This window comes from Syzygium oleosum, unplaced genomic scaffold (genome assembly GCF_021117445.2).
Source record: "Syzygium oleosum isolate NSW1041296 unplaced genomic scaffold, Sole_v2.1 Sole_v2.05, whole genome shotgun sequence".
NCBI classification, from domain to species: Eukaryota; Viridiplantae; Streptophyta; class Magnoliopsida; order Myrtales; family Myrtaceae; genus Syzygium; species Syzygium oleosum.
The window spans coordinates 14,548,288-14,571,553 of record NW_026607489.1 but is presented as its reverse complement, the minus strand read 5'-3'; the positions used below and the strand labels follow the sequence as shown (position 1 = coordinate 14,571,553).

The 23,266-nt window shown below is 40.5% G+C and overlaps 2 protein-coding genes across 3 annotated transcripts; one reads left to right on the top strand and one right to left on the bottom strand.

Annotated features, from left to right (window-relative positions):
* The first annotated feature begins 9,406 nt into the window (after positions 1–9,406).
* LOC115665818 (CBS domain-containing protein CBSX5) lies at positions 9,407–11,217 on the top strand. The gene is made up of 2 exons (XM_030587654.2): positions 9,407–9,834; positions 10,059–11,217. Exons 1-2 carry the CDS (start codon positions 9,476–9,478, stop codon positions 10,912–10,914), a joined length of 1,215 nt encoding a protein of 404 aa, XP_030443514.2. The 5' UTR covers positions 9,407–9,475; the 3' UTR covers positions 10,915–11,217.
* A 2,837-nt stretch (positions 11,218–14,054) lies between these two features.
* Positions 14,055–23,028, bottom strand: LOC115665799 (plant intracellular Ras-group-related LRR protein 6). Of its 2 annotated transcripts, XM_056311903.1 has the most exons (21): positions 22,818–23,026; positions 21,766–21,829; positions 21,524–21,660; positions 21,352–21,438; positions 20,663–20,738; positions 20,192–20,266; positions 20,031–20,104; positions 19,891–19,964; positions 19,736–19,796; positions 19,569–19,647; positions 19,273–19,363; positions 18,430–18,490; positions 18,293–18,360; positions 18,042–18,109; positions 17,365–17,502; positions 16,563–16,667; positions 15,778–15,902; positions 15,561–15,657; positions 15,210–15,284; positions 14,790–14,843; positions 14,055–14,442 (listed from the first exon to the last, which is right to left on the bottom strand). In XM_056311903.1, the coding sequence occupies exons 1-21, from the start codon at positions 22,880–22,882 to the stop codon at positions 14,368–14,370; spliced, it is 1,749 nt and encodes a 582-aa protein (XP_056167878.1). In that variant the 5' UTR covers positions 22,883–23,026; the 3' UTR covers positions 14,055–14,367. The 2 variants fall into 2 exon arrangements, with proteins under 2 accessions (XP_056167878.1, XP_056167879.1); XM_056311904.1 differs by lacking the exons at positions 14,055–14,442; positions 14,790–14,843 and adding an exon at positions 14,913–15,005 and having other exon boundaries at positions 22,818–23,028.
* Positions 23,029–23,266: the final 238 nt, after the last annotated feature.

Below are 23,266 nucleotides of genomic sequence, written 5' to 3'. Positions count from 1 at the left end.
GTGTTGACTCTTGCATGAGCACCAAATTGTCGTTCACTTCACTTTAATTGAATGGATCGGAGAAAGAAATAGAGCACGTAAGGTCCGGTTACTTCTTGACTGCTATCGTTTTGAGCACTTTCCTATGTCACGATATACGGTAGAAACTTTTTGTTGTTCGGAATGCATAAATGAGGAAAATCTCGATACTTTTGTAGGTTGACCGATGTCGACCCTGAGACTCGTCGAAGACCCAGTTCAGGTAATGCAACACGTGGTCGATCGTTGGGGTTCAGGGTTTGGCGGCCAGGGATGCCGAGTCCAGACTCGAGGTTTCGAATCCGACTAATTGGGTCCTCGGTCCGGCCATAGGGGGGGGGGATTCTCGTCCGGCAATTGGTTGGGGAGCCTTTGTGTTCTTGCGTCTGGCAGCTGGAGTTCCGAGGATTAAAACTCGACAATTGTTTCTTCCGGCGAAATAAAAGGTATTAGAACTTTTTTCCACTTAGGGAATACATCATTAAATAGCATTCCTAGGGGTCCGCACCATTCGCTTTGCTATATTATAGTATATACCTTGGAAATAAGAACGACTTTTTCAACCAAGTATAACCTAGGATTCGAATAAATGCACTGTCGAGAGGGCTAATGAAGATATAATCCTAAATTGACCATCCTAAGGAGAAAACCGAATCGAACGACGGAATGATACGCACTAATCTCGTGATTCGATGCTGATTAAAAAGCATATTCCCCGAGCTAAATCACAATAGTTTTGTCCTTGTCTTGATGTCCATTAGGCACGACAGAACATGTACAGAGATATTCGTGAACAGTGCTGGCATATGAAGTCCACTAGCGATATGCTATCCCTATCAGCTGATTATTCTAATTATCTGTCCGATACCTTATCACATAGTGAGAGAGACACCCCACCCACCATGCTATGCTAGCTCATTTCAATTTTTGTATTCTTTTCAATGATTAATAGTATAGACAACTTATTGGCTCGGAAGTTGCTCAGATCACATCTTCGTTCCGTATGTGTATAGATAAATATATTTTGAAAAAATTCCTAAATATGATGTACTTGTGCCATTTGAGTCATAAACCTTTTAATTTGGTCAATTAAGTCATTAACACTTCGACAATTTGTCAATGTAATCCATCCTGCCAATTTTAGCTGGAAATCGCTGACGTAGAAAGTATTTTTATATTTTTATTGAATTATTTATTGCTTTTTTCTATTTTCTTTATTGCGTCCAGCAAGGGAGAGGACCTGCAAGCCCTTATCGGTTGCTAGCAAGGGTTGCGGCCCTCACCCAGGCCCTCACCGGCCGCGGGTGAAAGCTACGACCCTTGGCAGATCTAGGTGAGGGTCGCCTCGCCCAAGCCCTCACCGGACATGGGCAAGGGCAACCCTCGCCGATGGGCGGCGAGGGCAGCCCTTGCCAGATTAGGCGAGAGCAATCCTCGCCTAGCCCAGCCTAGCCCAACCCTTTCTGACCATTGCCTAAGACCGGCGATTTGCGAAAAGGAAAGAGAAAAACAAGAAAAGGAAAAAAAAAAGGAAAAAAATTTATAAGATTTTTTCAAAAATTGTCCATATTAGTGCCGACCACGCCACATTAGCATTTTCTTGTTAAAATTGGCCCGGAAGAACTATATTGGCAAATCATCAAAAGATTTACAACTAATTTGACACATTTGAAAAGTTTATAATTGAATTGGCACAAATGTAATAGGTTTAGAACTTTTTTTTGGTAATTTTACCTAAATTTTTTTCTAATGTCTTAGGATTGATTTAAAGTACTTATAACTGTAAATTCATAAAAAAAATCACTTGGGAAAATTAGTTGTTGAACTAATTTTGTTTTTGCTAAAATAGTTGTTGAACTAATTGGGAATAAAAAAATATGTACTAACTAAGCTAGTGAGCTATTCTTTTAACAGTTAAATTTCTGTACGCGTTACGATTTACAAAAACTAGATTTTAAGAATTTCGAGGGAGCAAAAAAAGGAAACTACTGGGATCAACCTGCACAACGTAATCTATACTCCATTGCATCCATAATTCACAATCTAGAATTCACTTTTGAAGATTTATTGTGCCTTTAACGATGTAACAAAAATATCAACCCAAAATAGTTTAGACTAATCAAACCACCCAAATTTTAAATCTACGGTCCTATCTTTCGTATATACTTACGTATGTACGCATATAACGGAGTTTTGGCCATTAATTAGGTATAATTGATGAATTTATTAATAATATTCACTAATGAAATCTAGAATGAAGCTTTTCCTTGGGGTCCTTGTCGATGAAACTTCAAAAGATGGGCAGTTTGTTTTTTTTTTTTTTTTTTTTTTTTTAAATTTTATTTTTTTTTTTTTTTTTTTTAAATAAAAAATATAATTTTTTTTTAAAAAAAAAAAAAAAAAAAATAATTTTTTTTTTTTTTTAAAATTTTTTTTTATATTTAAATTTAAAAAAAAAATTAATTTAATAAATGAAAATTTGATTAAAAAAAATTTTTTTTTTCCAACATGGGCGGTTATCACACGACAAAGATTCCATAGGATGCTTTGGATATCCATTTCCTGTCCGTGGGATGACGACAAACGATAATATCACATGGCAATCTTGACAGTCCGAATTGGTTGGATTTTGGGTGGTCCCAATCAATGGAGACGTAAATACTTTCTGCCCGGAAAGATTATTAGCTAATTAATTAGGATTTATACATCACATCATATCATATCGCACTAATTTTTCGATGTGGGACTTTTCTAATACTACTCACGCGTGTACCTCAACAGTTGAAAGATATTTGCAATGCGTATTTTTGTTCATTGTCACATCATGGCCCTTTCTCCTCTTACTTTCTTTGCTCACCAAGCACGATAAACACACCAAAGCTGAGAACAGCAATTTGCGCCGGTTCTGTGCTGTGCGTGTGGTCCTCGCAAGCTGCACTCATGGGGAAAATTAGTGCCAAACATCGCCTTAAAGACCATTTATCACGGTACTGTCGAACGATGCCGCCATCATCGCCGTGACATGCGCGGGACATTGCGCAGAGCAAAACATATCTTTGTGTCCTCTACTACTTCGTGCTTCACGAAAATGAGATTGTTTACGAGCAATCCATCCAATTTTTGTTTATGTAAGTATCTCACTTATCGAAGTCAGTAAGCTTCTAGTCATGTAAACAGAAGGCAAAGGATTGCGCTTTTTCATCATACATTTCTGCGAGTGTCGTCGTACATTTTATATCCACGCCTACGACCGAATTTCCGTTTTCCTTTTCCTCTCCTTTTTCGGCCCTATTATGACTGAATATTTTATTCATTAAGCTCTAATTTGACAGAGAAATTGTAGGTCTTCAAAACCTGCCTTCCGATTGAAGCAGGAAAGAGTTTTTCGGTTCACCGAAGCGCATGTTTCACGCCCCAACGAATCATCCAAATCGAAGCTTCTGTTGCGCGAAAGCTGGATGAGTTGACTACAATTGCCAATCATTTCCCATGTGGTTATGCCAGGCTTCATGGCCTTTGACGATGTTTGGTGGCATATGTCAAACACGGAACATGAGATGACAGGACCCAAAGAGGTAAACAGAAAGCCCAAATTTAATATATTAATTTAGCATCTCCAAATCATGAATGACAGCTAATTCATAGTACAATACCGAAGTATGATCACGCATCACTCGACTACGGGGCTTGATTATGCTTTATATGTGCATGATCTTCATCCATTTATTCGTTAAAATTTTTGAATTTCACTTTCGATACGTAAGGGAAAAAAGAAGAAGCTTTGTTCGCTAAATAATGTGACACGACCTACAACTGGCTTTCTATTCCGAAGAGTATGAGAGGAGGAGGAAGATGAACAATGAGCTGAAATGAGCGGGTGTTTCCTTTAAGAAGCAAAATGATGCGGTGAAAGGGCAATACCTCTCATATGAGGATTATTACCTGGAGAGATCATCGAGGCGTATTTTTCGCCAGAGATTTCTGCGTATCACTCTACCGATCATGGCTTCCGAACAGAGTTGTAGTCTGTGGTGGGGGGGCATGGGCTAGTCCATTGTCCGTATAGATATTTGTCCCCGCCGAAATTATGATCAGTAGCACTCGTCGGAGTCGTCCGTACCCTCCTGTCCTGGATTGTGGGGTTACCGCTCAGAACAGGCCGGTGGATCGGTTCCCAACCTCCACATGGTGGACCCCCTTGACCTGCATCATATGATTCCTTCTTCTTCTTCTTCTTCTTCTTCTTCTTCTTCTCCGTCTTCTGTCTTCTTCTGTCCATGTGATGGAGGCCAGCTAAAAAACAGTAACAAAGAACAGAAAGTCCCGCGACAGCAATGTCCTCTATTTTGTTTGGGAGGCCATTAATCATGCTTGGTCGTAATTACCGCAGCATTGCTTGTTGGAGTGTTGCTCTGTCCATTTGAGTGAGCTAAAGGATTTCGTCGCGAAAAGCTCCATCCTCGGCTCCCATGAATTAACTGAACCTGAACTGTGATGATGAGCGAGTCTTCCACGATCCCAGCATCTATGCTTCTTGACTATAACTATGTTTTGTTGTCGATATCGGCAAGATCCGACATAGTGTACATAGGGTCAATCGCGTCGGTTGAAATTAGTGGTAATAGTTTCGCATATTGATCCGACTTTTACGACATATGTTTCTTGATGCAGTGGACCCGATTCGTTAAGAGTATTTCAAACGCTGCAGGTCAAAAGCGTTTGGTGGTATCAAAACTTCCTGACTTACGAAAGCTGTCAAATTTATTTTTGGGCCAACATATGAAAGCTGTCAACTGAAGGGTGATGAGAGGGTGCAGTGGGAGGCATCTACTTCCCCACTGCCACCATTAATGTTGCTATGTCAAAGCGAAGCTTTCAAAGATTGAACCAACCTAACCTGAGCCCAGACACGACTCTCTCTCTCTCTCTCTCTCTCTCTCTCTCCCTCTCCCTCCTAGGGTAATGTTTCCTTATTTTGGCTGTTCAAGTTACAAAGGAAATGAATGATGTTTCCCTTCCCTTTCAACCAGACTATCTGAGTCGACTAATGGAGCATCTGATCACCAAAAACAGCAGAGGAAAGTTAAGAATGTTGTGTACATAAATCAGCGACTCAGGAAAATGATGATTCATGTGGGTTCATCTGTTCCATTAACCGGTTACCATATATGTTATCATGGGTTATTTAGTATTCAATATATGCTATAGTCTATTTAAGCGAACTAACTAGGTTTTTTTGCATTAAAAAATTCAATATATACATATTTATTTCTCTTGATCAAGTATATAAGCCCCGTTTGATTAGTTTTTTAATAAGTAAAAAGGTGGGGAGAAACAACTATTGCTAGTAAAATGAGCTTTGAGCCGTAGAGCTACTCCACATCACCAACGATCGAAAGTCCGAAGTTGGCGAGCCTGCCACCGCAACCCCACCGAGATTCTAATAGTCAGAAAGCCTCTCCGCACAAGTTATGATATAGCTAGATGACACGGCACAAGCCATTCATCACCAACGATCAAAAGTCCGGATCCCAAGACCGAGAGCCAACCGTGGTATCGGGTCCGTGTGGAATTCCAGCCCACCCGCCCACCCTGACCGACCAATAATATAATAATAATATATTTTATTTTTAAAATTTTAATTACAAAAATCGACCAAAAAAAAAAAACGTAACTAGACACTCATAACTCTCTGCTCTCTTATCTCTCGGACACTCATTTGATGGAGTCCACTTGACAGTTTATGGATGATGTGGTTAATAGAACCGATCATAGTATAGGAAGTGTATGGAAAGTTATGTTCTTTTCTTTTATTCCGTTGATCAGATGTTGGTTGCATTTATTTTTTTTTATTTGTTCGGGAAAACTTGGTGGGGCCGTAGGTTGCCGGACCCGCCGGAACTGACCACGGCGGTCCGGCCCCTCGGCGGGTCCATGGAACCGACTCAATCTCAGTCTCAAAATTGAGGACCAACACTGTGCGGAGTTGGTCCTAGGGTTAGAGTGGTAAAATGACCCTGGCCCGACTACTGCTCACCCCTAATTCATGGTTCGCTCATGCGTCAATCGAGCTTGTGATCTCAGTGGAAGATGGGTGATACCTAGCCAACTTTTTTATTAGAGTTAAATACATTTTGGCTTTCTCCACCAAATAAAATAGTTCATTTTTACCTATAAAAGATTAAGAAGGCTGTGAAGACTGTAGGCGCATAGGACAGAAAATGACCCATACTCATAAAAAAACCTTTCACCAACTTGGGCTACTTTACCAACATATCAGCCGACCCTTTTCTCCTAATTGCTCCATCACTTGCTTTCTCAAGCAAAATCAGTGACATCTCACGGCTGTAGTTATCCTCTAGAGATGTTAAGAATACGTGGTCCTCTTACTTCTTTGTCATCCATCATCTTCAATCAACATTCATGAGCTTCTTGATGCTAATGACAGGCCCACCATACGTCCATTAATCTATATTTCATCGAATCTGAACGTTGCCCGTCTCTCCTCTGTTTAATAAAAGGTTCTTTTCTCGTGGCTCAGATCCTTTAAGGAAACATAAGAGAAAGGGACATGTACGGCTGGTGTGGGATTCATGACTTTGTTCGCTCTACGAGCCGACTCCTCCTTTCCAAAAAGTTAAAGGTTCTTTCCCGGTAAAACTAAGGGGGAAAACAATCTATTCACACGACGTCATATCTCATGATTACTGTCGCAAGTGACAGAAAGATAGGGTAAGATGCTCTTCTCATCTCATATCATTCAGCGAAGGGTCGAGCCTTCAAGATGATGGAAAAGATTGAGAGCCATGGGAGTTGTTAGCAGATGATATGTGCAAGCAAGGCCTTTTAATTTCCCATGGATCTTGAATCAGAAGTCAGGAGCTCAAGACCTAACACTCAGCTCTCCTGCATAATGTGCGCGTGCTTCCCGTGTTGGCTTGAATATACATATGAACTTGCACGTACATCGTGTTGTGCATTAATGTAGCCTTTTATATTACAGTCAACTGAGGGAGGGACGTGATGCAATTATGCAGGGGGGGAGATTTTTTTGCCGGTTGAAGAATGGATCTTTTTCTAGACGTAATTAATCAATCAATGAGATGAAACAGCTGGGTCTGATGTATAGTATAGAAAGATTGGAGCAACGTGCGGTCAAATAATGATTGTTCAGGGAAAGATTGATGTCTCTTGCTCGGCACGAAAGCGATGTTCACACATGATCCCTGGCGAAGATTTGCCAACGCAATGTTTGTTGTTCTAGAGAGACGAGGTAAACGTGGTGGTTGAATCTAAATTGCTATGTGTCTTAATCCAATTTTAGGTATCATCAAATCGGGTCCGTGCTGCAAAGTGCGAACGACGTCGCGCGAGATTTACATTGTCGCATAGGATAAAATTTGTCAATCCTATGATCGGAATTAGAGAAGTCAATCCTATGGTGGGAATTAGACAAATAATAAGTTATCGAGACATGAATTCCTTGATCCACAAGGGTCAAAGATGCCGACTCTTCATTAGTATGTCGTTTTACGGCACGTTGGATTTGAAATCGGAGTGGCCAATTTGAAGTGGACGGTTCCCGGAAGAAGCAAAGGTTAATTAACGCATCGTTTATGTCATTGACACGCTTTGTAACTCCCACGCGCTTGTCCTTTTTACCAAACCGACTATACTAGGAAACTGTTTGATCGGCTAGAGACGGTCGCAGTTTTTTTTTTTTAATTTTTATTCTTTCCTGTTACAGTGGTCGGAATGCAATGAAGTTATGATTAATCAATTAAACAGGTTAAAAGAGCTGACGCATTCACAACTCCCGTTTTCTCGTTTTTTCTTCTTCTTTTCTTTTCCTTTAATTGAAGCTTTATGCGTCCACGTTCCAACTATTACTTTTAAAGGAAAATAACACAAACAGTCCATGAACTTTGATTTAATGTGCAATTTGATCCCTAAATTTTTAATTTGTTCAATGCAGTCCCTGAACTTTAACCCAATATTCAATGTGATCCCTGAACTTTAAGTACATATTCAATATAGTCCATGTACTTTATAAAAATGTTCAATGTAGTCATTCCATTAATTCATGTTCAGGGACTATATTGTGCATTTTCATACAGTTCAAGGACTAAATTGAACATGTACCAAAAGTTCATGGATTATATTGTGCATTTGCATATAGTTCAAGGACTAAATTGAATATGTACCAAAAATTCATGGACCACATTGAACAAATTGAAAGTTCAAGAATCATATTGAACATTAGGCTAAAGTTTAGGGATTACATTGAACAAATTAAAAGTTTATGGACCAAATTGCACATTGAGCCAAAGTTCAGGGACTGTTTGTGTCATTATCCCTACTTTTAATGACAAGCTACGAATCTACCTTCTCTTTGTGGTCGTCGGTATATGTCTCGAGTCAATTTTTTAAATGAAAACGCTGGCTATACAAATTATTATTGGAATTAATGAGATCGCTCTTCTGTTCGATGTAACAATGGCATTCCATAGGAGACTCGTTCAAACCCATCAATTATGTGCAAGCTACTTTGAGTGAGGACCGTAAAAAGTAGACAGAAGGTTCAGACCAAGCATGGCCCCAGCGATTTCCAATCGGCAGGGTCACCAAGGCCTTGGCATTGTTGGTCACAGGCAAGGGTCACGACACCTTTACCCATACCAAGCGCGGCCCTAGCGATCCTATTGGCCAAAAATCCAAGAAGATGAAGGAAAAAAGATGAGGAAATGAAAAGAAAAGAAAAGAAAATCTCAAAACGACGTCATTTTGAGTGGAATCGGACATGTCAAATCGCCGGTCAACCCTCACCGGTTGTTCCTGCCGGCCGTACCACGTAGGACGATCAACGTTCATGTCTGTAATTTCTGATCTAAATTGGCTGGATGGGTTACATTGGACAATTGTCAAAAGTTTTGAAACCATTTTGGTCAATTTAGAATGTTTATGATTGAATTAACGGTCCCAAAATAGATTTAGGACTTTTGGGACAATTTTCCCACGGCTTTGGCAAACGCGGCTAACTTAAATTCGAAAAGTTCGATCACCCCGAAGCACATGTTTTACATCAGAACAAATCTTGTTTGAAATTCACATCCTGGTCAATAATATGCTTTAGGACAACTGGATTGCTCCACTTGAAGACAAGAATTGTAGTATACAGTAATACCATTTTGACCATTGCCAAGATAGTAAGTAAATTATTTGTAACATATAGTAAAAGATGGTAATATGGCCCCCACACGTTTTGGTGCCTCATGTCGCGCCCCTTCCCAACACCGTGTCTCTCTCGTCTCCTCTCCCTCGCCTCCTCCTCGTAACGTCGCTCCTCTATAAAATCATCACCTCCTCAATCCATCACCTCTACCCTCCACCACCGCCACCGCCACCGCCACCGCCACCGCCACCACCGCCGCCACCTCCAATCAAAGATCGTATTTGCATGGCAGCTGGGTTGTTCAGCCACAGAGTCAGCGACCTCTGCCTCGGCAAGCCCGCTCTGAGGTCGCTCTCCGTCGCCGCCACGGTCGGCGATGCCCTGTTCGCCCTGAGGAGCTCCGAGGACAGCTTCCTCAGCGTCTGGAGCTGCGACCACCGGTCCAACACGGCGGTGGCGCCGCATGAGGAAGGGGAGGGAGGAGGAGAGTGCCGCTGCGTGGGGAAGCTGTGCATGGTGGACGTCATTTGCTATCTCTCCAGCGAAGACGGCCTCTCGTCTCCTTCGGAGGCATTGAAAGCGCCCGTCTCTGCGCTTCTGCCGAAGATCCCTGGTCAAGTCGTGCATGTTGAGCCTTCTTCAAGGTGAGCCACGAGAAATGGGTGACGTTTCTTTATGTCGGGGGTTTTAAGGAATCAGTTTATCTTGATTGGCTTCGAGTTTCGCTTGCGTTCTGCTTTTCTACTGCATGATATTGCCTCGTCTTGTGCTGCAGATTCAAATCGTTAGTATCCTTCTCAGAAATGAGGATTATATACCCTCCCCTTACCATTTGGAGTTATTAAATCTCTTCTTTTCAAATTTTCAGATTGGTGGAAGCAATAGATCTCATTCTGCAAGGAGCTCAAAACCTTGTGGTACCAATTCAAACTAGGTCCGCAAGAAGAAAACAGCACCAAAAACTATCTTCCTCAACAAGTCCTGTCACAGTTCACAAAGGGCAAGAATTCTGCTGGCTAACCCAAGAAGATGTGATCAGGTTCCTCCTCAACTCCATCGGCATATTCTCTCCGATCCCCGCGCTAACCATCGACACTCTCCGCCTTATAAGCACCGAAGTCCTTGCGGTTGATTACCATTCCCCTGCTTCGGCAGCGCTCGAGGCCATCTCTCGCTCGCACATCGAGCAGACCTCGGTAGCCGTAGTGGACGGGGAAGGGATCTTGATCGGCGAGATCTCGCCTTCTACGCTCGCTTGCTGCGACGAGACCGTCGCAGCCGCCGTGGCGACGCTCTCCTGCGGCGACCTAATGGCCTACATCGACTGCGGCGGCCCGCCGGAAGATCTCGTCCGGGTGGTGAAAGAGAGATTAAAGGAGAGGAATTGCAAAGGAATGTTGGAAGAATTCGCGATATCCTCAGCGCCAAGTAATTCGTCGTCTATGTCGTCCTCATCGGACGATGAGAGCTTTCCGTCCCCGAACGCTAAATTGGCAAGATCAGGGAAGTATAGCAGGTCTCACAGCTACTCAGCTAGGATGGTGAGGAGGTCAGAGGCAATAGTTTGTCACCCCAAGAGTTCATTGATGGCCGTGATGATTCAAGCCATTGCACACCGTGTGAATTATGTGTGGGTCATTGAGGATGATTGTAGCTTGGTGGGAATTGTCACATTCTCTAGCATGTTGGAAGTTTTCAGGGAACATTTAGAGAATTTGCAGTAGTGTCTTTCTCTGTTTTCGTTTATTTTTTTCCCTTTTAATTTTGGCTTGTTCTGGTTGTCATTTTCCGGGTCAGAATGCTGAACATGTGAGATAGGAGGATGGGAAGAGAAAAAACTGCAAAAAAAACTAAGCAAGTGGTGTTCATATTGTGCTTTGAGCTTTCTGTGCTTTTCTTTGTTTAATCAAGATCATGAGGAGGGTCTCTGGCTCAATGATTTGATTACGTTGCTTTCCCTTTTCTGAGGAAAACCTATTAAGCTTTTGGTCACGTGATAATGAATTTTGGGGTATCTTTCTTGTGTAGAGTGGCGCCTCTGATTTTCTTGATGTTTTGGCTTACTTCATGGATGACGACTCTGTTTTGAGACTCAGTCATGTGCATGTGCTCGTCCGGTGTTGTCTGGGTATCATATATTAAAGGGGGAGGGGCAGTTTTGTTTTGGACGCCTAAAAGGAATCGAGAATCTCCTACATGTGTGTGTCTTTTCTGGACTATTGCTGTAACATCCACTCAACCAGAACATTCACTCAACCCAGAACGAGGACTCTGCTTTCTATCTAATCTTTGTGCTTTGATTCTCATTCTCCACATTTAGCCCCTTTCGCAATAGCCTTTTGCGGAGACAACGCGACGTCCGAGATTCTTCAGTACCGAAACGGTTCGTAATACTTGCGGTAATCCTCGAGCCGCCGGCATGCACCGGGTTATATCCCAGAACAGAAAAAAGAACACGAAAAATGTTTACCACTTTCGAATAAATAGCAATTTTTTTTCTTCCCTTGTGGCTTTCTGATGAAGGGGATATCCGGATCTGTTCAGAGAGACCCAATCATATGCTTTGGCGTGTAATGCATTTTAACCACACTTAAAAGAGCCTTACATAAGCCAAATCAACAATTTGGATCTTTAAGTATTGAGATTTCCAATTACGAAAGAGTTGCTTAGCTCAGTCATGCTTGGATTGATAATATGAAAACCCCCATAGGGCGGGGAAAAAGTATAATCAACAGAAATTTAGTGGAAGATTGAACATTTCCCAGTGGACACGCCAGGCCCCAATCAAAGGCGTCAGACGAGACGAGTGGCAAACCACTTGATCAAGTTTGGAAAGGCTCAATCCACCAGTTATTTATTCGACGAGGGTACATTCCAGGTAGCCTCCAGGTAATAGAAGAGCTAATCTAATCTCATTAACACGATGCACGAGTAATCCGTGTTTAGGAAACTGAGCTGTTGGCTAGACCGGTCAAAGGTTGAATGGCATTGAGGTGGATGAAGCCTTGGTTGGAAGGGACCAAAACGTAAAGCATTGCTCGGACAAGTCCTGATTTTTTGCTGTGATAGCTTACTTGTGGCCTGTGAGCCTAACGGTGGAGGCTTCAATCAAGACGTGCATACTGCATAGGCAGCGAAACCACATTGGCACGACACGACGCGACTGGGAATTTTTATATGACAGATTGAAAAGACGCCAAGCCAATTAAAAAGGGTTGATCATGGACTTCACCTCCAGTGTTTATCCTGGGAGATGGTTTGATTCGTCTGCAAGGGATTGCAGGGTTTTCCAGCTCAAGAAGATGGTTTTATGACCCTCAAACTGAATTCTTTAAATCCTCGAATGCTCATTCCTTATGCTTTCGGTTACGAGGAGGGTTGGTCAAGCTCAAAGTAAGGAATGGCTGGCAAGTTACTAGTCATTGACAATTTGCCAGTATCTTCATTTTCTGACATACATTCATACATGGTGCGGATTCACCAACCCCTTTCTTTATTAAAGGACGGATTGGTGGTGATTAATAAAAGCAGTAAATCCCTTTCCCGGGATCACCCTCCATCTGTCCTCCATCTAACATGGCCATTATAATTAAACTTGAGGAAAAGTTTATACTTTCAGCTGTACAGGTAATTCGAAAACCGCAGGAAGCGGTTGTACCTTTGACCGGACAGGCGAGATCGAGCAGCAATGGGAGATGATAATGTCTTTCGCTGCGGCAGTTTCCGATATCCAAAAGACGATGACGTAAAAGCAACTGAAGACTGGGAATGCGAAAATAGCGCGAATCATGGAGAAGAAAGGATAAAGCCCATTCAAATCAAACTAGGCACAACATGGGGATGCTTGGAATAATAATCTGCCCAGCTACTTCAATGAGGTAGGCAATTGGACAGCGAAAGATAGACGCGATTAATGTCCCCAGTTCCTACATTCAGAAGAAAGGGCTGGATTTCTTCGTTATACATAGATAAGAACAGTTGCAACAGACCAACAGTGTCAAACGCCAACTGAAATGTGGCTGGGTTAAGAGGAATTGAAGGCCCGGTCACAGTAATCACGATGGGTCAGTGAGGCCCCGAATCTGCAAAATTTGAGACTTCTAACGCATTTAAGCTCCAATTTATTTTGCGAAAACCGAACATGATCGGAAGATATTTCCAAAGTAAATCAAATGTAGGCCTATCAAGCGGTCGGGTCGGGTCAGGTCAGGTCGGGTCGAAAATGGTCCGACCCATATTGATTCATTTTCACTCACTTAAGTGTCACATCAAAGTAAAATCGATCATTTGATTGTCACTTATAGCAAATCGTCCTACATGGATTTTTTGTATTTTTAAAAATTATTTGTTATTTTTGTTCTTTGTTTTTTTTCTGTGCGTCGGCCGCAAAGGCCTCAACTTCGGTTGGCAAGACTGCGAAGGAGGCCATCACCCGCTGCGGACCGCGAAGGCCCTCGCTAGATACGGCGAATTTTTTGGCGAGGCAAATTGTCGATGGCATTTAAGTAATTGATTTTCAAATTTGTAGTACTTAAGTGACCGAAAAAAATTACAAAAATTTTCCACTTCGATGCCGGTGGTGCCATGCTAGACAACAGGCGTCCAAGTCAAATTTTCCAACAAGGCAAATCGCTAACGGCACTTAAGTGATTTTTCAAATTTGTGACACTTAAATGAATGAAAAAAAAAATTATAACCATCAAGTGAGTGTCATACGAAAATTATGACACTCCTACTGTTTTTATCTCGAAATTTGGGAATCTGTGATGATAGATTAAAATAGAAGTATCAACTATTAAGCCATTTCAGGCTGCAGGCCTACGTAATGGTGCCTGTTTAAAACAATACATATGAACCCCGGTGATTAACTAATGACTTTGTGAGTAGTTAAAGGATAAGATGGTGATATCGTTCTTCGTTCAGATACACCAAAAGCATCGGTATGGAGGAGAGACAAGCATTATAGAGCTCCAGGAAGAAATCAAGACAAGAAAATGTTCAAATTACATATGGTGCAAGTAGCTCGCGTAAAATTACAAGTCTCCAATATCAAGCTCCCAGGACAGAAGAATGATTTCACTCTGAACACGGACCCCTCTATAAGGGCAGATAAACAGTTCACTTTCATCTCGTAAAGAAAGTAGTTGCAAATTGTTTATAGTGGAAGAAGCAGATCATCAGCCTGGGATCTTGTCCTTCAAGTACGTCAAAACAGCTTTAGTTCCTTTATCGAGAATTGCCCTTCGAATACTGCACAAGTGAAGACTAGATCAGGATAAATTGTATTTGTGGACGTACATCTCTCTCTATTAATTTGACAGTGGAAATGTTGAAAAAAACCGACAAAGTTTTCTACCGTGAAAGCATAGAGTAGAATCGAGTATACAACATATATTCTATCTTCAGCTATTTGCATTTACAAAAAGGAAACATACATAAAGAATGGCATACGAGTGATGTTGCAGCAACGCGGTAATTTGGATGGGTTGTAGCTTATATGCATGACATTCCATTTCAATAGGCAGGGCTGGAGTTTTTTTTTGGTCGATGTCCCAACTTAAGTACCTGACTAAAGAAAATGAAAAAGTACAGCATATCTTCTCAATGGATTTCCCTCTAGCCTTAAGGCCTGCAGGCTGTCTTCGAGTAATCCCTGATCAAGGAACTTTCTACTGAGAATACCATCCATTATAGCCTACTCTACTACAAACCCAGAGAGATATACTAATGTATTTAGACTGGGAGTGGGTCATGGCAACGCATATCAGACGAACAAGCACAACTCTGACAAGGTCAAAAAGAGCTCTGACAGTCCCTGAGGTTGATAAAAATAAGTATGTGTTCAAATTGACATATGAATGCAACTACAAGTAACAAAGTACAACCACATATAAGTCAGATTTAATGAACTTCTGGGTCAAAAGCCAAATGTGACAGAGACATATGCCAACCACGACAGACAATAATATACCAAAATTACTTGCTCCACAGAGCTTAGTCTTTAGAGAACAAATCTTACTAGCTGAGGAGGAAGCGATGGTATATTGTTGTTGGAGAGGTCGAGCTCAGTAAGAGTTGTGAGAGTCCCAATCTCCTGTGTGTCAGTACAAAACAGAAACGTACAATGTTGTGAATCAAATGGAAAAGGAATGCACATAGAAAATGTTCTAATACCGTGATAAGACTAACAGCATCATAAACAGGAACATGTGCATATCGATACACTGTCTAGTAAGCATAGTGTTTTTACCATTCCTTCAAAAGTGAGTTGATACCAGATGAGCTATCGGGACAAACAAGCCCTCGCCCCCACCACCACCCAAAAACACCACATGCACATGTGGGCACACAGAGAGAGAGAGATCGCTACCTCCGGAATACTCTGAAGGGAATTTTGGCTCAAGTCAAGGATTTTCAAATGCGTCAAACTCAATATATCTAATGGGAATTCTTGAAGCTGCATCTGTCTGAGTAGTCAAGAGAGAATTTTGCAAATGCATCAGGACAGTTACTAAAAAATATAAAAAATGCACAAAATACAAACGAATATACATAGAACTCACTAACCATTATGTCCATTTAGTTACCTTATATATAGTTCCTGCAATTGTCGCAAGCACAAAAATGCTGGACTTCTTGGCAATGAAGCAGCATTACCACTTAAATCCAAAATCTGGAGCATGCTTACAGCTTGAAATCCATCAGGTGGAATCTGTAGTCACGCATGGTAGGGCAGTCACATAAGAAAGATACAAACGCATGGAAGAGGCAACAGAAGAAAAAGGAATCAACAGTCCTGATTCACAAAATAATTAACACTTAAGGACAATAGTTACAGTTCTTAGAGAAAATGAGTGGACTACAAGCAACCACATGGCAACCACCGAGCAAAATAACTGAATGTAGGAAAATAACAATGATGTTTCCATCAGTAAGAGCTCCCTATAACTTAACCTTTCTGTTATAAGGTTGGAAAAACTTTCCAAAATACCTCATGACCAAGTCCATAACTCTTTTGATCTAAGTGCATACTCGAGAGGACGTTTTACGTTGTTATTTTATACATGACTACCTATATTTCAAAGGTTACACTAGAAAGCATTGCACTTCTTATATATAAGCCACTGAGAAATTTAAATGGTCGGTCAGAAGCGAAGACATCAAATCATCAATATCATAATCAAATAATCAATGAAGACGCATTGATTAGTGCAAAGCAACATCGAAATGACTTGGCATTCTTTCTTTTCCTTGTTTTCGCTAAGAGCGCTTAATTTTATGCACCAAAGGAAGAAATAGCCAGAAAACAAAGCTTTTCCTCATGTACTTGATTCTCATCATATTCACTGAAGTAGAAAACAATCGGGTTTACCTGACCGAGGCAATTATAATCCAGCTTCAAGCAAGAAAGATTTGTAAGTGGCTTTAAAATTTCACCTGGCCACTCTTTGATTTTATTCCTGGATAATATCAAAGTCTGCGCATTCAGACAAATAGAGACCAGCGTTTAGGCAGAAAAAAATTGAACATTAGGAGTAGCATATATATCCAAGCTGAAAATTTACCTGCCACATTCACATTTTCTATGTTATAAAAGTTCCGCATGTCAAAGCAACAGATCCATGGACCTTATTGCAATCAAAACTGTATTGCTATCGGAAACGCATAAAAAAATTACCTGTGAACAAAAAAACCCAGCAGCAATCGGCTGTGTAGCTTAATTAAGGAAGTGCGGTTGTTTGCTGAGAGCTTAATTAAAATTTAAGGGGAAAACCATATAACTTTGACACGTACTTATTGACTTAGAAAAAGGACATAGGACAATCATAAAGCTGGCGTGACATTTATATGTACCCTATTACAATGGCAGCCATGTCTCCAGATCACATATTTCCATTAAGTTAACCATCCTATAATTTGATTACACATAGGCCCTAATTGCAAAGTCCATTTTATACAAAACCAGGACAGTATTCATATTTCTCGGTGGGGCAGAAATATTTTGCGAACCTTTAGATAAACTAAAGTAAGGGTTGAAAATTAAACGGATGAAATGAGGAGGATGCTAGGCCTGTGGAACCTGGACAGGTAACAAAAAATGCTAATTGTTCTCTGTATTTCTCTACTGTGAGATAGAGGAAAATTTGAAGAAGGGGAGAAGAAAAGCGAATTACCTTCAAGGAAGCACACAAAGAAAGCTGAGAGGGAAGCTCTCGGATGGAATTCTTAGAAAGACTGACTTTGACTAGATCACCTGCTTCCCAAACTTCTGATGGCACCGCACTTAAACCCATTCCATCTAAAGAGAGTTCCTGAAAGTCATAAAAGGTAATTCAATTCCATTAATGGCTGAGGTGGCTAATGTCTACACATGTAGTCTAAAACAAGTGCTGAAACTGAGTGTGCATTCATGTGCATGCCTTCTTATGAACCTCCTCCAAATTTGTAACATCTCATTACAATACAAGTTCACAAAATTAAGTGACCCAACAACCAAAGCATTGTGGTTGCTGGCCACAAAAAAAAAATTATAATAAAATAACAAAACATTGTGGCTATCCCCTTCTATCCATATTGTCCTTAACAAGATACATTTATTTCAACATTAGAAGAGAGACTAAGCGATGGCTTTTTGACCCACCGGACCAGCTTTAAATCACTAGAAAATGGCATGACTACAAAAAGGGATGTATCGGTTTTTTCTCTTTTATTACCCATTCTCGTTCGTATCCATCAGCCAAAATGATCAATTATCGGGCTCGATAAGTTTTCTACACATGAAATGAAGCATTCACCAATAACATTATTTTACAATGACAAGTTTATTTGTCCTATTGCATAAGCAATGTACCTTTGAACTGATGGATAGTCGAGCAGCCATTGAGATGACATTTTCTTTTGTTGTAGCAGCTTCAGAATCTATACAAAAAGATGACATAACAGCAATTGAAGAGACAAAATAATTGGCAAAACAAAAAAATTAAGTGTGCAAAATTTCGCAAATAATGAAGTCATGAACTCCTACGGATAGCAGAAGCACTAAAGATCTAGAAAGTGATGAGATAATAAAATAGTGCAAGCATAATACTCAGATTCATTTACCTTCGCTTTCAGAAAGCCTACTTCGAAGGTACCTCAATAAGGCAGGTGTAGGTCCATTAACCAACGAGCTGAAAATGGAAAATGTTGTATGAGTGAATTCATGAAGCATCAAATCTGCAGCACATTAACTTACAAACCTTCTGAGAGTTCGTAGAGGATTTCCAGTAAGCAAAAGTTTCCGCAGAGTAGTCATCTTTCCTACATGATTAAGAAAAGAGTTCATTTCCCACATGTGGGATATGAGAGAGACAAATGTACTCCATGGTGTTCATCTTTAATATGCATAATAAAACACAGACACACTGTAGAGTCAACTTGACATTAAGAATCTCGACCCACTTTTTTATATGACTGTTTCCTTCATGAATCCACATATACCAAGCTTTTTATCTCACATGACAAGATGATTACCTTCTTCCTGACATTAGTCTATCACTTTGATGCTAGAGAAGTAAAGAATTCGGTAGTGTCTCAAATGTGGTATTGTTTCCATTATTCTTTAAATATATGCTTACTGCCAGAGTAAACAGCTTGATTTTTTTTTTGGTCAGGAAACAGCTTGATTTTATTTTCAGTAAATCCTAGGGTGCCACAAATTGTTGGATGTTATCCCTGGGGCTATATTGACCTAATTACAAAAGGGATACAAATTTAACTTTGTCATCTTGTTTAAGACTAAATTCCCCAAGTCTTGTTACAAAAACTAATAATGCAAAACAAAAACCCAAGTGCAAGTATCGTGTAGGCCACCTTTTTAACATACATTCAAAAGCCGTCCAAAAAAAAACATACATTCAGAAGAAATGGTTGTGCCATCAAATGTCAAGCCAAATGCTGGGACAAGACTATATTTTATTCCCCACTTACTCTGCACAACATCTAAAACTGATTTAACTGGTTAACTGCACTGAACAGGAAAAAAAAAGTTGGATTGTCAACCATCTTCAGATCAGAACCGTTATATCATTAGATGAGCTTACCAATTTCTGGGGGCAGTCCAGTTAACGAATTATTGGATATATCCAGGACTGAAAGGTGCAGCTTGCATGCCTCCGCAGGAAAATCTTTCAACTAAATAAATAGGGACAAATTATCAACCTATCCAACATCTATTAATCTCAAAAGGTAAGATGCCTAAAACCCGGGCTTCATAGAATCAAAGAAAGGAAAAAAGAAAGAAAAGCCTGACAGAAAATGCACATGGCCAAATGCTAGGGCCAACAAAACTTTTCCAAATAAGTAGGTTATAAGGAAAAACAAAATGAACTTTACACACCTGATTTCCACGCAGATCTAAGGTGCCTAATTTAGAAAGTTCCCCCATTTCTGATGGCAATGAATGCAGAGAGTTATTCCTGTAAGATGAAGTCAAGCATTCAAGTTCAACATTAAAACTTACAAATCTAAAATCAGAACTACCTTAGCACAGGAAAAAGACATCACCCCATATATAACTCTGCCAGGGAAGAGCAGCCCCTGATTGACTGTGGTATTGAAGAAATTCCTGCAGAAACACACCATGATATATCAATGAACGGAATGAAGTTTGATGCTGGAAAGTGAGATTCAGAAAGACTTCTGGGGCTTGATTTACTCACGGTTTTGATGAAGGTCCAAGCGGATGAGACGGGAAAGGCTTCCCAGGTTCTCTGGTATAGCATTGAGCAAGTTTCTCGCTGCAACACACAAGAGAGAAGTCAATTATCAAGGTGTAAAAGAAGACTAGAAGAGAATATACTTGCCTGCATTGAGCTCTGTGAGCATGGTCCATGATGCAAACATATGGACAGAGAGAATTGTTAACTTGTTTCCCTGGCAAAATTAGCAGGAGAGATTTGAAGACTAACATAGAGCTAAAAGGTAAACCAGTCAAGTAACTAAAGGAACAAGTACATGTACCTCCACTTCTACTTTGGTTAGTTTGGAACAGTTTGCAAGATCCTCAGGTAAGCTGATGATGGTGTTATTTGATGCCTGGAGAAGCCGTACAGAATACAAGTCCAAAAGTTATATTATAGGGAAAGGAGAATGCTTATATATAGAAGGCAAAAACTCATTTCAGCTGTGCAATCATTATCACAAAAAAATTCAGAATGAATATTATCAGTACAGGTAAAGTTTACACGGTGAGAATTTTCTATTATTAAACATCTCAAGGACTAATCTTTATTCAGACTAAAAAAGACAAGCGGCACTTCTCTTGCTGATCTACTGATAAATGATACAAAGGTTGTAGATTAGTAAAATTTATCTATGCTCAGTTCAGCTGACCTACAGCATGAGCTGCCATTATTTTACTTGAAAATTACATAACTCAATCGGTTAAATACGGTGAGTCGATGTAAATCAATCAAGATGGTCAAAAGTTACCTTAAATTCTGAAAGGTCCAAACATCTACTGAGAGAGATAGGTATTTCCTTCAACTGATTGTTTGAGCAATCAAACCTGTAGGTTAACAGGAAAAAAAAAAATCTTCAGTACAACCTGCTTGTGACCAAACAAACCATATGCAGATACCTTCTGATAAACAAGACAAGGAACCATCATTGCTAGCACATGGAATCAGTGTTGAATGCTAACGTTCTGTGTATACCCTAGCCCTATAATCATTGATATCACATATGCTTGTCTTATCAGTGGCTACGTGATGGTTTTGTTGGATGGTAATATTCTGTAAGCACTTTCCGTACAGAGGAGAGGTCAAAGATTTTGATCAAATTTAAATAGAACGCCCGTGCCAGTATACATCAGAAGTCTCTTGTTGCATATTACCATTAAACAGAATTGACAGGATGCACTCAATACAAGTCATATCTCTCTAAAGTGCAGAAATAAGCTACTTGTTCTAAATAATGGTCTTAGAGGAATTTTCCTTTGAAAGCTATTAGGGAAACAGAAAGAGGTAATAACAAGTTATTGATCCAAACATGGGATTTTTCCATGAGCAGTTCGAAATTGGAAGACTATCCGGGATGATAGCTCTTCCACAATGAAAGTAAATGTGATCTGAGGAGGAGTAGCAAGATCATCAAAAGATAAAGAAGATGTAGCAACCTACTTGACAAGAGAAGTTGCGGATCCAATCTCATCAGGTAAACCAGTAATTGAGTTGTGGGAGACATCTAATGACTTAAGCATCGGAAGCCTGAGAAAGATAACGCTCACAAGGATAAAATGAGCACTTAAAGTAGGAAAATCAATTGAGATTGGAAGAGAATTGGAAAACTTACTCTCCTATAGCAGCTGGAAGCTGGGTGAGTTTATTATGGCTTACATTCAGCACAGTCAGCAGCGATAGGTTTCTCAAATCTTCTTTTAGAATTTCAATGTTATTATGAGCCAGAATAAGCTTTTGTAGCTCCACGGCCTACAGAAATACACTATCGAGATCCAATAAAAGCGAAACAAGATATTACATATGAAGCAAAGTCTAAAAGAAAAAAAAGAAAATTTGAAGAGGAACAGTTACTACCTCCCACCACTTTTCACCATCACCAACTGCATCCAAACTTCGGTAAACCTCATCGGGCACGTCTCTAGGAGCAGACAATATCAACCAATGAGCTCTTAAGTGTAAATCCATCGTGTAGCGTCAAGATTTATTCAAAGTGACAGGAAAAATAAAGCTGAAAGTGTAAAGCTGTCTATGGTCCATCTGCTTTGTTCCCCCATATTGACAAAGTATATAATTGATTCATTTCATGATTTTACATAGGAGGTAATGATGCAGTAGTCTGAAGTTAAGTTCAAAATGACAGAGAAACAAATAGCGTTTAGCATGCACAACATAGCAAGCTGTAAGGGAAGAATCACCAGCAAGAAAAAACTGAGCAGAGCTGAACTAGGAATCGAACCCATAATTTCAACCGGTTTATCCCACTAACTTGCTACCGAACACGAAGCTTGAGACAATGTCCACCAGTTCCATTGTGTCCCCCAAGAAAGCACAGCCAAACATTTCAAACCATCACAACATTAAGCAAGGAGATAGTGGTTTAACACTCTCGGTCGGGACTTCAAAGGAGAGTCCACGGCTATTCTGCGTCTAATCCGGCTTGGAAATATTACATCCATCAATGACAAGAAATGCACGGAAAAAGACAATTCCAGGTCTTACAGCATCATTTTGAAAATTAGAAGCAGAACTGCGCACTTCTCTGCGAAGAAATGCAAGAACAGAGACAGTACTTTTCTTCGTCGGAGCAAATTAATCGAAGTCGCTCTTAGCTTCTATCCTAATCAATCGTCAACCTACGTCGCCACTCGCAGGTCATGCAAGCCGGAACATGAGAAAGCAACTAGCTCCAAATGCATCGGCGATACTAATGCCGACTCGGAACTTTAATCAAATCGCATTCATAGACACGGCAAAGCAGAAACTCGCGCTGTAAAGCGAAAACCACAGAGAGCCGGCCACGATGCCCGGATCGATGAAAACGGTCTCGCAATCGATCGATTGCGGAGCGCTCCGGCGAGAACGATCGATGGACGAAGATTTAGCAATCGGGGGGAACGGAAACTCACTTGAGCGAGCGATTGGATAGGTTGAGAGCACCGGAAGATCTCGCAGCTTTGAGCATCCGATCCATGGCGGATCTGCTGATGAGGGAAACGCAACGCGATGCGATGCGTGGCGAGGTGTTGCATCTATCGGCCGATGCAGAAGCGAAAGCTTGAAAGTGGGAACGTGACTTCGCGACTGAACATGCACGTCTTTCTCTTTTCCCGTATTTTCTGCTTTTTTTTTTTTTGTTGAGTTCGAAGGATAAATTGGAACGATTGAGTTTAACGATCTGCGCCCGCTGTGCAATTACTTTTCCTAATTTATAATCATTATGAATTAAGTCTTAACATAAATAATGGTGTGATTATAGAAGTCTAAATGAGTGAGACAAATCCATTTTTGGCTTAAACATATTAGATCAGTGCCCGAGCATTGTTATGTATCAACTTAATTACGGTGTAGTATAGTA

Bases quoted from the DNA above. Each gene is read 5' to 3' on its own strand.
- LOC115665818 (XM_030587654.2), top strand. From the start codon at position 9,476: ATGGCAGCTGGGTTGTTCAGCCACAGAGTCAGCGACCTCTGCCTCGGC. The intron at 9,835-10,058 runs GTGAGCCACGAG...TCAAATTTTCAG, and splicing joins CATGTTGAGCCTTCTTCAAG to ATTGGTGGAAGCAATAGATC.
- LOC115665799 (XM_056311903.1), bottom strand. From the start codon at position 22,882: ATGGATCGGATGCTCAAAGCTGCGAGATCTTCCGGTGCTCTCAACCTA. The intron at 14,844-15,209 runs GTAAGATTTGTT...TTCCTTGATCAG, and splicing joins CATCGCTTCCTCCTCAGCTA to GGATTACTCGAAGACAGCCT. The intron at 14,443-14,789 runs AGATATGCTGTA...CTTCACTTGTGC, and splicing joins TAGAGGGAAATCCATTGAGA to AGTATTCGAAGGGCAATTCT.